The sequence below is a fragment of the Urocitellus parryii genome, chromosome 4, assembly GCF_045843805.1.
Source record: "Urocitellus parryii isolate mUroPar1 chromosome 4, mUroPar1.hap1, whole genome shotgun sequence".
NCBI classification, from domain to species: Eukaryota; Metazoa; Chordata; class Mammalia; order Rodentia; family Sciuridae; genus Urocitellus; species Urocitellus parryii.
The window spans coordinates 36,867,145-36,880,403 of record NC_135534.1 but is presented as its reverse complement, the minus strand read 5'-3'; the positions used below and the strand labels follow the sequence as shown (position 1 = coordinate 36,880,403).

Below are 13,259 nucleotides of genomic sequence, written 5' to 3'. Positions count from 1 at the left end.
AGTTTGGGTGCTTTCAAATTCAGAAAGATTATGGCAATTAATTAGCGAAATTTGCTATGGGAAGGAAGTAGTACTGGCAAGACATATTGAATATATGTTCTTTTATACATATTGTCCTACAATTATAATCTGCATATTATACCAAGTCAGTAATTCATATAAGAACATCTTGTTCATATATCCAATCTTTTCATTCACAATGATAGCATTCTTTCAGATCTATTTTCATGTTCTTAATTCTCTCTTCTGCTACATCTAACATGCCAAAACAGCAGAGGGACAAGAATAAGAGCATAGGGACAAGAATAAAAGCACAGGCTGTAGAATCAGCTTGCTAGAGTTTAAATCATAGCTGAGCTACCTATAAGCTCCTGCAACCATTGACAAAATGACTTAACTGTCCCTTTATTTCCTGTTAATTATAAGGATAATATTAATTATTTGTGGAAATCTCTCACCATCCCCATTTTGGGTGTATTGTGTAGTCTGTATCTCTGTTATTATAACTTTATTCATTTTCACGGTTTGTATCGGATAGATTTCTCTAGTATCTGAAGTTTGAGGGCTTCAGCCATATTTGCTAAGTCTGCTGACTGCTGTATTTGGTGAACTGTGTCGCCACATATTTTATACTTTTGGACTGTAAGTTCATTAGTGGTAAGAGTTGAGGGTTTGTTTCTTTAAGCTGATTTTACATTACTTCTGTGAAGTTTCCAAGAAGCATCACTGGTTGTATACTTTTTTTTTCCCATTTTATATTAATTTGTCAACTTTAGTGGTTTTCTACAATAAAATACATGGGCTGTAAAAAATTTAAGCCTCAATCACTGGGGAAAGCATACTATGATAGCCTTCAAATGAAATTTTTTCCCTTACCTCTTATTATCCTGTGCTTTTTGGCAAGATTTCCTCTGCTCTCTCATCCCTTCTCATTCCAGCACGAAGGATATGAATCTCTGAAGTTCCCAGCTTTATGTGGGAGCTCAAATTTCTAACTCACTATCTCTCTTGGGTATTTTACCTAAGTATTTGGTACATGCCAAAGACAGGCAGTGGGAGTGGTCTACATGTGTGTGAAAAGAACAGTGTACTATAATATTTTAAGCCTTCAGAAACCCAAGAATTTAATTTATTTTCTAAATATATATATATATATATATATATATATATATATATATATATATATATATTTATATTTGTGGTGCTGGGGATTGAACCCAGGGCCTTGTGCATGCAAGGAAAGGATTCTATCAACTGAGCTATATCCCCAGCCCTTTTCTGGTATTCTTATGGGTTTAAAATAATGTTTGCTGTATTTTCTCCTGCTTTTCCAAGTATTTATAGAAAACGAGTGATTAAGTAATCCTGCCTATCAAATTTCTAGAAGTTCCCATATTTTTTACATTGTCTAAAATTTAATTATAAAATTGTTCAATACCTTTTCTACTTTGTCTTCAGAACACATCATTTCTATTTGCTTATGGCACTGTTGTTGATAGAATGACTTAAGTTCATTTTCTTTAAGTAACATTTCCAACTTAAGATATTCTTGTCTGATTTCTTCTCGATTCTGAAACAAGCAGTTCAGAATTTCTTGATATCTACCAAAATAAAACACATTACAGAATTTCATTAATTTTTTGACAAGTCATATAAAGTTTACTAAAAGAAATGAGTGAACAAAATAATCTATTCCACTCACAGAATTATACTCAATGATAAAGAACATGCAGGCTAGGAATGTTCCTACTACAAAATGTTTTAAAAGGAGTTTTAACTTTATTTCTACTGCTAGGTTTCTCTCTGTTTACCAAGGAAAATTATGTTATTGAAAATGATATGCAACTGCAAGGCCTGTGGTATTAGAAATATATTTTGTCTATGCTTATGTTTAAATATAACCTGACTACTTAGCAAAATAAAATATTTTATGTTAGGAAGAAAAAGATAAAACCTGAATCTGTACTATGCTAATTCTCAAGGCCCCATGAGCAACACAACATTGTGTGTTGTTTTGGTGTTGGCTCACTGTGAAGAAATAAGCAGGAGGAGGCATAATCATATGGTGCCTCCATGGCCCCCTAGGGAAAGCAAGAGAGCCAGATTTTAGCTTCGAAATTTGTTACAGTGAAAAACACACCATACGGTTAGGTACCCCCTACAGCCTGGCTAAGAGTCAACTGACACTGCCAGGACCCAAAACGTCCAAGTTTACAATGTGGTGAATCTAGAAAAGCCACACAGTTTGTTTCTTTCAAAGAGCAGAAGAATCAATAGATCTAAAGCTATTCAGAATCTATGGATCTAAAGAATCAAAGCTGGGATGTTTGATTCAGATCTCCAAAGTCGAAAGAATTATAGCTAATTAACTCCTATGAGATTTCTTGGGAACCTGCAATTCTGCACCTTTACAGGATCAGCAGAACAGAGGTTACAACAATATTTTAATCCTGTAAAAATATATTTTTGCTTTCAACTCATAGTTCAGTTCTGATATATGGTTGTAATATGAACAACCACATACCAGCAAAAATCTCAAAGAATTAACTGTGAAGACTTCAAAGTAAAATCAAGTACATGCATTTAAAAATAAATGTTCTTTGGCCAGAATTTAAGATAAATTTGTAAGTATCTGTGGTAAAACTACTGCCAATGTACGTCAGTAGTTCTTAATGAAACTCTACCGGGAATGAATAGAAGCCACAATACATTGACTTTACTGCAGTTTTGTCAACCTGATAAATATTTCATAGGAAATATGTATGAACACTGTGATTTTACTGTATTGTATTACACCAACACTAATGCCAGTAAATGAAATAAGTTATCTTTAGATAATAACCAATGGTAATTTCTTAGTTTTCTGCAACTATTTACTCAAGAAGAAAATTAAATACTTGTCAATTTTGTAATTCTGTTCCAGACATTTTACATGGTGATGTTTGCTGATTAGATGAAGTAAGGAAATTAGTATCAAAGGTTTCTAAAAAGCTCCTTTTAAAAAAAACATCATTCAAAACAAAACGTTTTAAAGAACTGATTAATAACTATTTCCTAATTATTTAAAATATTCAAGTTAACTGGAAAACAAGTTTTAGAATTGTTCATTATAAAGAACAATTGTATTATCTTTTAGGGACTTCTTATATTTTTCTCTTACCTGTTTAAATTGTATAAAACATTATTAAACTTTTATAGGAAAAGACACTTTGAAAATTCGTGGCATACAAATCATGAAATTCATATGGAAAAATAAAAGACCCAGAATAGCAAAAGTAATTCTAAGCAGGAAGTATGAATCAGGTGGTATAGTGATACCAGACTTCAAACTATACTACAGAGCAATAGTAACAAAAACAGCATGGTACTGGTACCAAAACAGGCGGGTGGACCAATGGTACAGAATCGAGGACACAGAGACCAATCCACAAAATTGTAACTATCCTATATTTGATAAAGGGGCTAAAAGCATGCAATGGAGGAAGGATAGCATCTTCAACAAATGGTGCTGGGAAAACTGGAAATCCATATGCAACAAAATGAAACTGAATCTCTTTCTCTCGCCATGCACAAAAGTTAACTCAACATGGATCAAGGAGCTTGATATCAAATCAAAGACTCTGCGTCTGATAGAAGAAAAAGTTGGCTCCAATCTACATATTGCGGGTCAGGCTCCAAATTCCTTAATAGGACACCCATAGCACAAGAGTTAAAAAGAAGAACCAACAAATGGGACTCACTCAAACTAAAAAGTTTTTTCTCAGCAAGAGAAACAATAAGAGAGGTAAATAGGGAGCCTACATCCTGCGAACAAATTTTTACTCCTCACACTTCAGATAGAGCCCTAATATCCAGAGTATACAAAGAACTCAAAAAATTAAACAATAAGAAAACAAATAACCCAATCAACAAATGGGCCAAGGACCTGAACAGACATTTCTCAGAGGAGGACATACAATCAATCAACAAGTATATGAAAAAATGCTCACCATCTCTAGCAGTCAGAGAAATGCAAATCAAAACCACCCTAAGATACCATCTCACTCCAGTAAGATTGGCAGCCATGATGAAGTCAAACAACAATAAGTGCTGGCGAGGATGTGGGGAAAAGGGTACACTTGTACATTGCTGGTGGGACTGCAAACTGGTGCGGCCAATATGGAAAGCAGTATGGAGATTCCTGGGAAAGCTGGGAATGGAACCACCATTTGACCCAGCTATTCCCCTTCTCGGACTATTCACTAAAGACCTTAAAAGAGCGTACTATAGGGATATTGCTACATCAATGATCATAGCAGCACAATTCACAATAGCTAGACTGTGGAACCAACCTAGATGCCCTTCAATAGATGAATGGATAAAAAAATTGTGGCATTTATACACAATGGAGTATTATTCTGCACTAAAAAATGACAAAATCATGGAATTTGCAGGGAAATGGATGGCATTAGAGCAGATTATGCTAAGTGAAGCTAGCCGATCCCTAAAAAACAAATGCCAAATGTCTTCTTTGATATAAGGAGAGCAACTAAGAACAGAGCAGGGAGGAAGAGCATGAGAAGAAGATTAACATTAAACAGGGACGAGAGGTGGGAGGGAAAGGGAAAGAGAAGGGAAATTGCATGGAAATGGAAGGAGACCCTCACTGTGATACAAAATTACATATAAGAGGAAGTGAGGGGAAAGGGAAAAAAAAAACAAGGGGGAGAAATGAATTACAGTAGATGGGGTAGAGAGAGAAGATGGGAGAGGAAGGGAGGGGGGATAGTAGAGGATAGGAAGGGCAACAGAACACAACAGACACTAGTATGGCAATATGTAAAAAAGTGGATGTGTAACCGATGTGATTCTGTAATCTGTATACGGGGTAAAAATGGGAGTTCATAACCCACTTGAATCAAATGTATGAAATATGATATGTCAAGAACTATGTAATGTTTTGAACAACTAATAATAAACATTAAAAAAAAGAGAAAATTCATGGCATACAAATATCTCAAGGAAAAATATAGATATGATAAAGATATTTCATATATTTCTTTTAGGACATTACTATTTGTGGGGAAATGACAAAGGTTATAGAATATAATTTTAAAATCACCTTCTTTAAATATAAGTAAATTATTTAACACATTGCTAGAACTAAAATCTAAGTTTTTATTGTTACTTAAAAGATGGAAATATAAAAATTTCAAATAAATGTTTTTTTTCATAGCTCAGGCCATCTTCCTCTGAATAATTTTATTAGAAGATAGTTCAATGATTTAAAGCTATCGACTCCACAAAAGTTTACTTATCTATAAGGTTTTAATTGGTAAAGTAGATTTGTTTAGGTAATGCTAAGAAATTCTATGGAAGCAATTACTCCAACATTGAAAAGCTAGTAACTTCTTCAATTTTAAAGAAACTGTATTATCAGAGATATTATCCATTCGAATGATGACCACAGCTATGTTTGACTAACAAAATGAAACAATAACAGCAACTAATAATAATACATCAGAGGTAAAAGCTTTCTTTGAAAGTTGGGCACTGTGACATATGTCTATAATTTCAGTGAATCAGGAAGCCAAGGCAGAAGGATCATAAGTTCAAGGCCAGCCTCAGAAATTCAGTGAGACCCTGACTCAAAATAAAAAAAATAAAAAGGTCTAGGTGCAGTGGTAGAGCACCCTTGGATTCAAGTGCCAGTACTGAAAAAAAAAAAAAATTTTTTTGATAAGACTAAATAAATAACAAGGAATCACTTATGTTATTTTAAAAAAGACATTAAAATTGGTGAGAAATAACAACAACAACAAATCAAAAGTCTATACATTGGGGTCTAGCTATGCAGTGGAAACAACAAATTCTTGTCACTGATAGAAATAAGTTTTGTAAGTAAGTACTTCTATGAAGTTTACCAAATAGTATAGTGCAGAAACATAAGAATTTACTCGAGGGGGATCCAACATGGCGGCCGGCGAGCAGGCAGCATTTTCTATACCTCCGCAGTAACGGGATCAGAGAGACACATAAATACACTTGCATGGGACATGCTGAGGAACTTCTAACAATTTTCCACTGAAAGGAGACCTGCCGATAACTAGTAAGTCTGTGGGAGGGGTCAGTTGGTCCCAGGTGAGTGAATCTCCGCAACGCGGATCAGGGACACAATCCCGCCGGCCGCCGCTGAACTGCAGCGAACATAGGAACCTACTGGGCCCCGCAGGCCTGAATCTATGAACTGACTCTAGCGGCTTGGTGCTAGGATCCACACTCCTAACACCCCACCCCACCCCCAGCCAGTTCGGAGCAAAGAGGACCAGGGTCACAACCCCGCCGGCTGGCCACGGGCGGCGGCCAGACTGGGCCCCGCAGGCTTGAGTCTGTGAAGGGCCTCTGGCGGTCCAGCGATAGGATCCACATTCCTACCACCCCACCCCCAGCCGGCTCGGTGCATCGCAGTTCAGGGACACAATCCCGCCGGCCTCCGCTGAACTGCAGCGAACATAGGAACCTACTGGGCCCCGCAGGCCAGAGTCTGTGAACTGACTCTAGCGGCTTGGTGCTAGGATCCACACTCCTAACACCCCACCCCACCCCCAGCCAGTTCGGAGCAAAGCGGACCAGGGACACAACCCCGCCGGCTGGCCACGGGCGGCGGCCAGACTGGGCCCCGCAGGCTTGAGTCTGTGAAGGGCCTCTGGCGGTCCAGCAATAGGATCCACATTCCTACCACCCCACCCCCAGCCGGCTCGGTGCATCGCAGTTCAGGGACACAATCCCGCCGGCCGCCGCTGAACTGCAGCGAACATAGGAACCTACTGGGCCCCGCAGGCCTGAATCTGTGAACTGACTCTAGCGGCTTGGTGCTAGGATCCACACTCCTAACACCCCACCCCACCCCCAGCCAGTTCGGAGCAAAGCGGACCAGGGACACAACCCCGGCGGCCAGACTGGGCCCCCCAGGCTTGAGTCTGTGAAGGGCCTCTGGCGGTCCAGCGATAGGATCCACATTCCTACCACCCCACCCCCAGCCGGCTCGGTGCATCGCAGATCAGGGACACAATCCCGCCGGCCGCCGCTGAACTGCAGCGAACATAGGAACCTACTGGGCCCCGCAGGCCTGAATCTGTGAACTGACTCTAGCGGCTTGGTGCTAGGATCCACACTCCTAACACCCCACCCCACCCCCAGCCAGTTCGGGGCAAAGCGGACCAGGGACACAACCCCGCCGGCTGGCCAGGGGCAGCGGCCAGACTGGGCCCCGCAGGCTTGAGTCTGTGAACGGCCTCTGGCGGTCCAGCGATAGGATCCACATTCCTACCACCCCACCCCCAGCCGGCTCGGTGCATCGCAGTTCAGGGACACAATCCCGCCGGCCTCCGCTGAACTGCAGCGAACATAGGAACCTACTGGGCCCCGCAGGCCTGAGTCTGTGAACTGACTCTAGCGGCTTGGTGCTAGGATCCACACTCCTAACACCCCACCCCACCCCCAGCCAGTTCGGAGCAAAGCGGACCAGGGACACAACCCCGCCGGCTGGCCACGGGCGGCGGCCAGACTGGGCCCCGCAGGCTTGAGTCTGTGAAGGGCCTCTGGCGGTCCAGCGATAGGATCCACATTCCTACCACCCCACCCCCAGCCGGCTCGGTGCATCGCAGATCAGGGACACAATCCCGCCGGCCGCCGCTGAACTGCAGCGAACATAGGAACCTACTGGGCCCCGCAGGCCTGAATCTGTGAACTGACTCTAGCGGCTTGGTGCTAGGATCCACACTCCTAACACCCCACCCCACCCCCAGCCAGTTCGGGGCAAAGCGGACCAGGGACACAACCCCGCCGGCTGGCCAGGGGCAGCGGCCAGACTGGGCCCCGCAGGCTTGAGTCTGTGAACGGCCTCTGGCGGTCCAGCGATAGGATCCACATTCCTACCACCCCACCCCCAGCCGGCTCGGTGCATCGCAGTTCAGGGACACAATCCCGCCGGCCTCCGCTGAACTGCAGCGAACATAGGAACCTACTGGGCCCCGCAGGCCTGAGTCTGTGAACTGACTCTAGCGGCTTGGTGCTAGGATCCACACTCCTAACACCCCACCCCACCCCCAGCCAGTTCGGAGCAAAGCGGACCAGGGACACAACCCCGCCGGCTGGCCACGGGCGGCGGCCAGACTGGGCCCCGCAGGCTTGAGTCTGTGAAGGGCCTCTGGCGGTCCAGCGATAGGATCCACATTCCTACCACCCCACCCCCAGCCGGCTCGGTGCATCGCAGTTCAGGGACACAATCCCGCCGGCCGCCGCTGAACTGCAGCGAACATAGGAACCTACTGGGCCCCGCAGGCCTGAATCTGTGAACTGACTCTAGCGGCTTGGTGCTAGGATCCACACTCCTAACACCCCACCCCACCCCCAGCCAGTTCGGAGCAAAGCGGACCAGGGACACAACCCCGGCGGCCAGACTGGGCCCCCCAGGCTTGAGTCTGTGAAGGGCCTCTGGCGGTCCAGCGATAGGATCCACATTCCTACCACCCCACCCCCAGCCGGCTCGGTGCATCGCAGATCAGGGACACAATCCCGCCGGCCGCCGCTGAACTGCAGCGAACATAGGAACCTACTGGGCCCCGCAGGCCTGAATCTGTGAACTGACTCTAGCGGCTTGGTGCTAGGATCAACACTCCTAACACCCCACCCCACCCCCAGCCAGTTCGGAGCAAAGCGGACCAGGGACACAACCCCGGCGGCCAGACTGGGCCCCCCAGGCTTGAGTCTGTGAAGGGCCTCTGGCGGTCCAGCGATAGGATCCACATTCCTACCACCCCACCCCCAGCCGGCTCGGTGCATCGCAGATCAGGGACACAATCCCGCCGGCCGCCGCTGAACTGCAGCGAACATAGGAACCTACTGGGCCCCGCAGGCCTGAATCTGTGAACTGACTCTAGCGGCTTGGTGCTAGGATCAACACTCCTAACACCCCACCCCACCCCCAGCCAGTTCGGAGCAAAGCGGACCAGGGACACAACCCCGCCGGCTGGCCACGGGCGGCGGCCAGACTGGGCCCCGCAGGCTTGAGTCTGTGAAGGGCCTCTGGCGGTCCAGCGATAGGATCCACATTCCTACCACCCCACCCCCAGCCGGCTCGGTGCATCGCAGATCAGGGACACAATCCCGCCGGCCGCCGCTGAACTGCAGCGAACATAGGAACCTACTGGGCCCCGCAGGCCTTAGTCTGTGAACTGACTCTAGCGGCTTGGTGCTAGGATCCACACTCCTAACACCCCACCCCACCCCCAGCCAGTTCGGAGCAAGCGGACCAGGGACACAACCCCGCCGGCCGCGGGCGGAGGCCAGACTGGGCCCCACAGGCTTGAGTCTGTGAACGGCCTCCGGCGTTCCAGCAATAGGATCCACATTCCTACCACCCCACCCCACCCCCAGCCGGCTTGGAGGCGGCCAGACCAGGCTCCGCAGGCCTGAGTCTGTGAAGTGCCTCTAGCGGTTTGGCGCTAGGACTTTGGCAGCGCTTAGTGCTGAGTTCCAGCTATCAGACAGAGGAGAGAAGCGGTCCAGTTGGGTTCCAGACACCGGTCGGACCACAGAGGAGGACAGCAGCCGCCATTTCGGAGAGATGATGTAATCATCCCCATGTTCTATTGATCTCAGCTCATCCAGCGACGGAACAGGTGATTTCAGGCTGGTAGTTGCCTGCGTCTAGCAGACAGATTTCTAGCTCAGGCTCGGGACTGGGGATCTTGTGGAGAATACTCCTAGAGGCTCATGCCTGGCAAGGCGTGTACCGGGCACTGAGCAGCTGGATTCTGGTTCCCGGGGCTAACCTGGCCCAGGTCTGAGGCAACTGCGGAGACTGCCGGTGGAGGCCAGCTCCAAGTGGAGCGTGCGCTGAGCTAGGGGCGACTGGGTTCTGACTCCTGGAACAGTTTTGGCCCGGGGCTAGGGAACCCGTGGGGGTCGCTTGCTGGAGCCAGCTCCCAGCGGAGAGTGTATCGAGATAGGAGAGGCGGGTTCTGGCTACCGAAGCTGCTTTGACCCAAGGCTAGGGAACCAGCGGTGTCTGCTTCTCAGTCAGGGTCCTGTTGGGTGCTGTGGGGGCAGAGTGGAGCTTCCACCTGCACCCAGAGCAGGCCAAGTGACCCGCCGGCGTGGTAGCATGACACCCCAAACGCAGCTGGGTCTGAAGAGAGTAGCCGCCCACGCCTAGAATAGGACCAGCGGCCCCGCGAAGCGGTAGCCAAGTAACCTCATTGGGAGTAGGGGCTGTGCAGAGCGTGCAGGCAGACCTGCGGCCCACTGGCAAGACAGGCCAGGTAGCTTGCCAGAGTGGTGGACACGTAACACCGAGGCAGTTGCGTCACACTGGTTGGAGTGGGGGCGGAGCAGGGTCGCCGCCCGGGTCCGGAGGGGGCCCAGCGACCCGTTGGAGAGGTAGTCAGGTACTCCCATTGGGAGTGGGGGCTGTGCAGAACTGTGACCCACCGGCCTAGAAGTATGCCAGCGTGGTAGACGCGTCACACCAATTGGAGTGGGGACCCAGCAGAGCCGCCACCCACATCCAGATCAGGACCTACGACCCCAGGGCGTGGTAGTTACGTTACCACAATTGGAGTGGGGGCAGAGCAAAGCCGCCTCCTGTGCCCGCAGGGGGGGCAGACCTGTGACCGATCAGCGTGATAGATAGACCACCATAATTAGAGGAGGAGCACAGCCACGACCCACCCTGCAAGGGAGACTTTCCAACTATACAAGAGCAACATAAATAAATAGGGGGTAAATTTCAAAAACACAACAGTTGCACCAAGCAGAAAGAAACGCAAGCAGTATGAAAAGACAAGGAAAGAAAGGACCACAAGCAATGCAGGTCAACTCAACTTTAGAAGAGGTAATAGCTGCAACAGATGGAATATCAGATAAAGAGTTCAGGATATATATGCTTCAGATGATCTGGAGTCTCAAGGAAGACATGAGACAGCAAAATCAGACAATGAAAGATCACATTGACAAACAAATCCAGGAAGTAAAAGATCAATTTCACAGGGAGATAGAAGTAATAAAAAACAAACAAATAGAAATTCTAGAAATGCAGGAAACAATAAACCAACTTAAAAACTCAATTGAGAATACTACCAGCAGAGTAGATCACTTAGAAGAGAGAACATCAGACAATGAAGACAAAGTATTTCAGCTGGAAAAGAACATAGACAGCTCAGCAAGTCTGCTAAGAAACCATGAGCAGAACATCCAAGAATTATGGGACAATATCAAAAGACCAAATTTAAGAGTCATTGGGATACAGGAAGGCACAGAGCTCCATGCCAAAGGAATAAACAGTCTATTCAGTGAAATAATACGAGAAAACTTCCCAGAATTGAAGATTGAGACAGAATCCCAAATCCTAGAAGCCTACAGGACGCCGAATGTGCAAAATCATAAGAGATCCACACCTAGACACATTATAATGAAGATGTCCAACATACAGAATAAGGAGAGAATTTTAAAAGCTGCAAGAGAAAGAAAGCAGATTACATTTAGGGGTAAACCAATCAGGATAACAGCTGATCTCTCAACACAGACTCTGAAAGCTAGAAGATCCTGGAATAACATATTTCAAACACTGAAAGACAATGGGCTCCAACCAAGAATCATGTATCCGGCGAAATTAAGCTTCAGGTTAGAAGATGAAATTAAAACCTTCCACGATAAACAAAAGTTAAAAGAATTCGCAGCTAGAAAACCATCTCTTCAAAAAATCCTTGGCAAAACATTACAGGAAGAGGAAATGGAAACTAACATTGATAACCAACAATGGGAGGTAGGACAGTAAAGGGGGGAAAGTAGTCAAAGAGGATAACAAATCAGGTTTAGTAACATCAATAAACAATTATGGATAGAAGAACAAACCACATCTCAATAATAACCCTAAATGTTAATGGCTTAAACTCACCAATTAAGAGACACAGGCTAGTAGAATGGATCACAAAACAAGACCCAACAATATGCTGTCTACAGGAGACGCATTTGATAGGAAAAGATATACATAGACTGAAGGTGAAAGGTTGGGAAAAAGCATATCACTCATATGGACCGCGGAAACAAGCAGGAGTGTCCATACTCATATCTAATAAAATAGATTTCAAGCCAAAGACAATCAAAAGGGATAAAGAAGGACACTTCATACTGCTCAAGGGAACCATACACCAACAAGACATAACAATCATAAATATATATGCCCCAAATAATGGTGCAGCCGTGTTCATCAAGCAAACTCTTCTCAAGTTCAAGAGTCTAATAGACCACCATACAATAATCATGGGAGACTTCAACACACCTCTCTCACCACTGGACAGATCTTCCAAACAAAAGTTAAATAAGGAAACTATAGAACTCAATAACATAATCAACAACCTAGACTTAATTGACATATATAGACTATACCACCCAACTTCAAGTAGCTACACTTTTTTCTCAGCAGCACATGGAACCTTCTCAAAAATAGACCATATACTATGTCACAGGGCAACTCTTAGACAATACAAAGGGGTAGAGATAATACCATGCATCTTATCTGATCATAATGGAATGAAACTGAAAATCAATGATAAAAGAAGAAAGGAAAAATCAAGCATCACCTGGAGAATGAACAACAGGTTGCTGAGTGATCAATGGGTTTTAGAAGACATCAAGGAGGAAATTAAAAAATTCCTAGAGTTAAATGAAAACACAGACACAACATATCGGAATCTATGGGACACATTGAAAGCAGTTCTAAGAGGAAAATTCATTGCTTGGAGTTCATTCCTCAAAAAAAGAAAAAACCAACAAATAAATGATCTCATACTTCATCTCAAAATCCTAGAAAAAGAAGAGCAAAACAACAGCAAAAGAAGTAGAAGGCAAGAAATAATTAAAATCAGAGCTGAAATTAATGAAATTGAAACAAAAGAAACTATTGAAAAAATTGACAAAACTAAAAGCTGGTTCTTTGAAAAAATAAATAAAATTGACAGACCCTTAGCCATACTAACGAAGAGAAGAAGAGAGAGAACCCAAATTACTAGCATACGGGATGAAAAAGGCAATATCACAACAGACACTTCAGAAATACAGAAGATAATCAGAAATTACTTTGAATCCTTATACTCCAATAAAATAGAAGATAGTGAAGGCATAGATAAATTCCTTGAGTCTTATGATCTGCCCAGACTGAGCCAGGAGGATATAGACAACCTAAACAGACCAATAACAATAGAGGAAATAGAAGAAAC

At 44.9% G+C, this 13,259-nt stretch overlaps 1 protein-coding gene across 1 annotated transcript in view; it reads right to left on the bottom strand.

Annotated features, from left to right (window-relative positions):
• Window positions 1–13,259, bottom strand: part of Kif18a (kinesin family member 18A) — a 79,811-nt gene that overhangs the window by 43,373 nt on the left and 23,179 nt on the right. Inside the window, exon 10 of the mRNA XM_026412279.2 lies at window positions 1,439–1,601. Within this exon, the coding sequence (XP_026268064.2) occupies window positions 1,439–1,601 (163 nt within the window). The remainder of the gene's footprint in view (window positions 1–1,438; window positions 1,602–13,259) is intronic.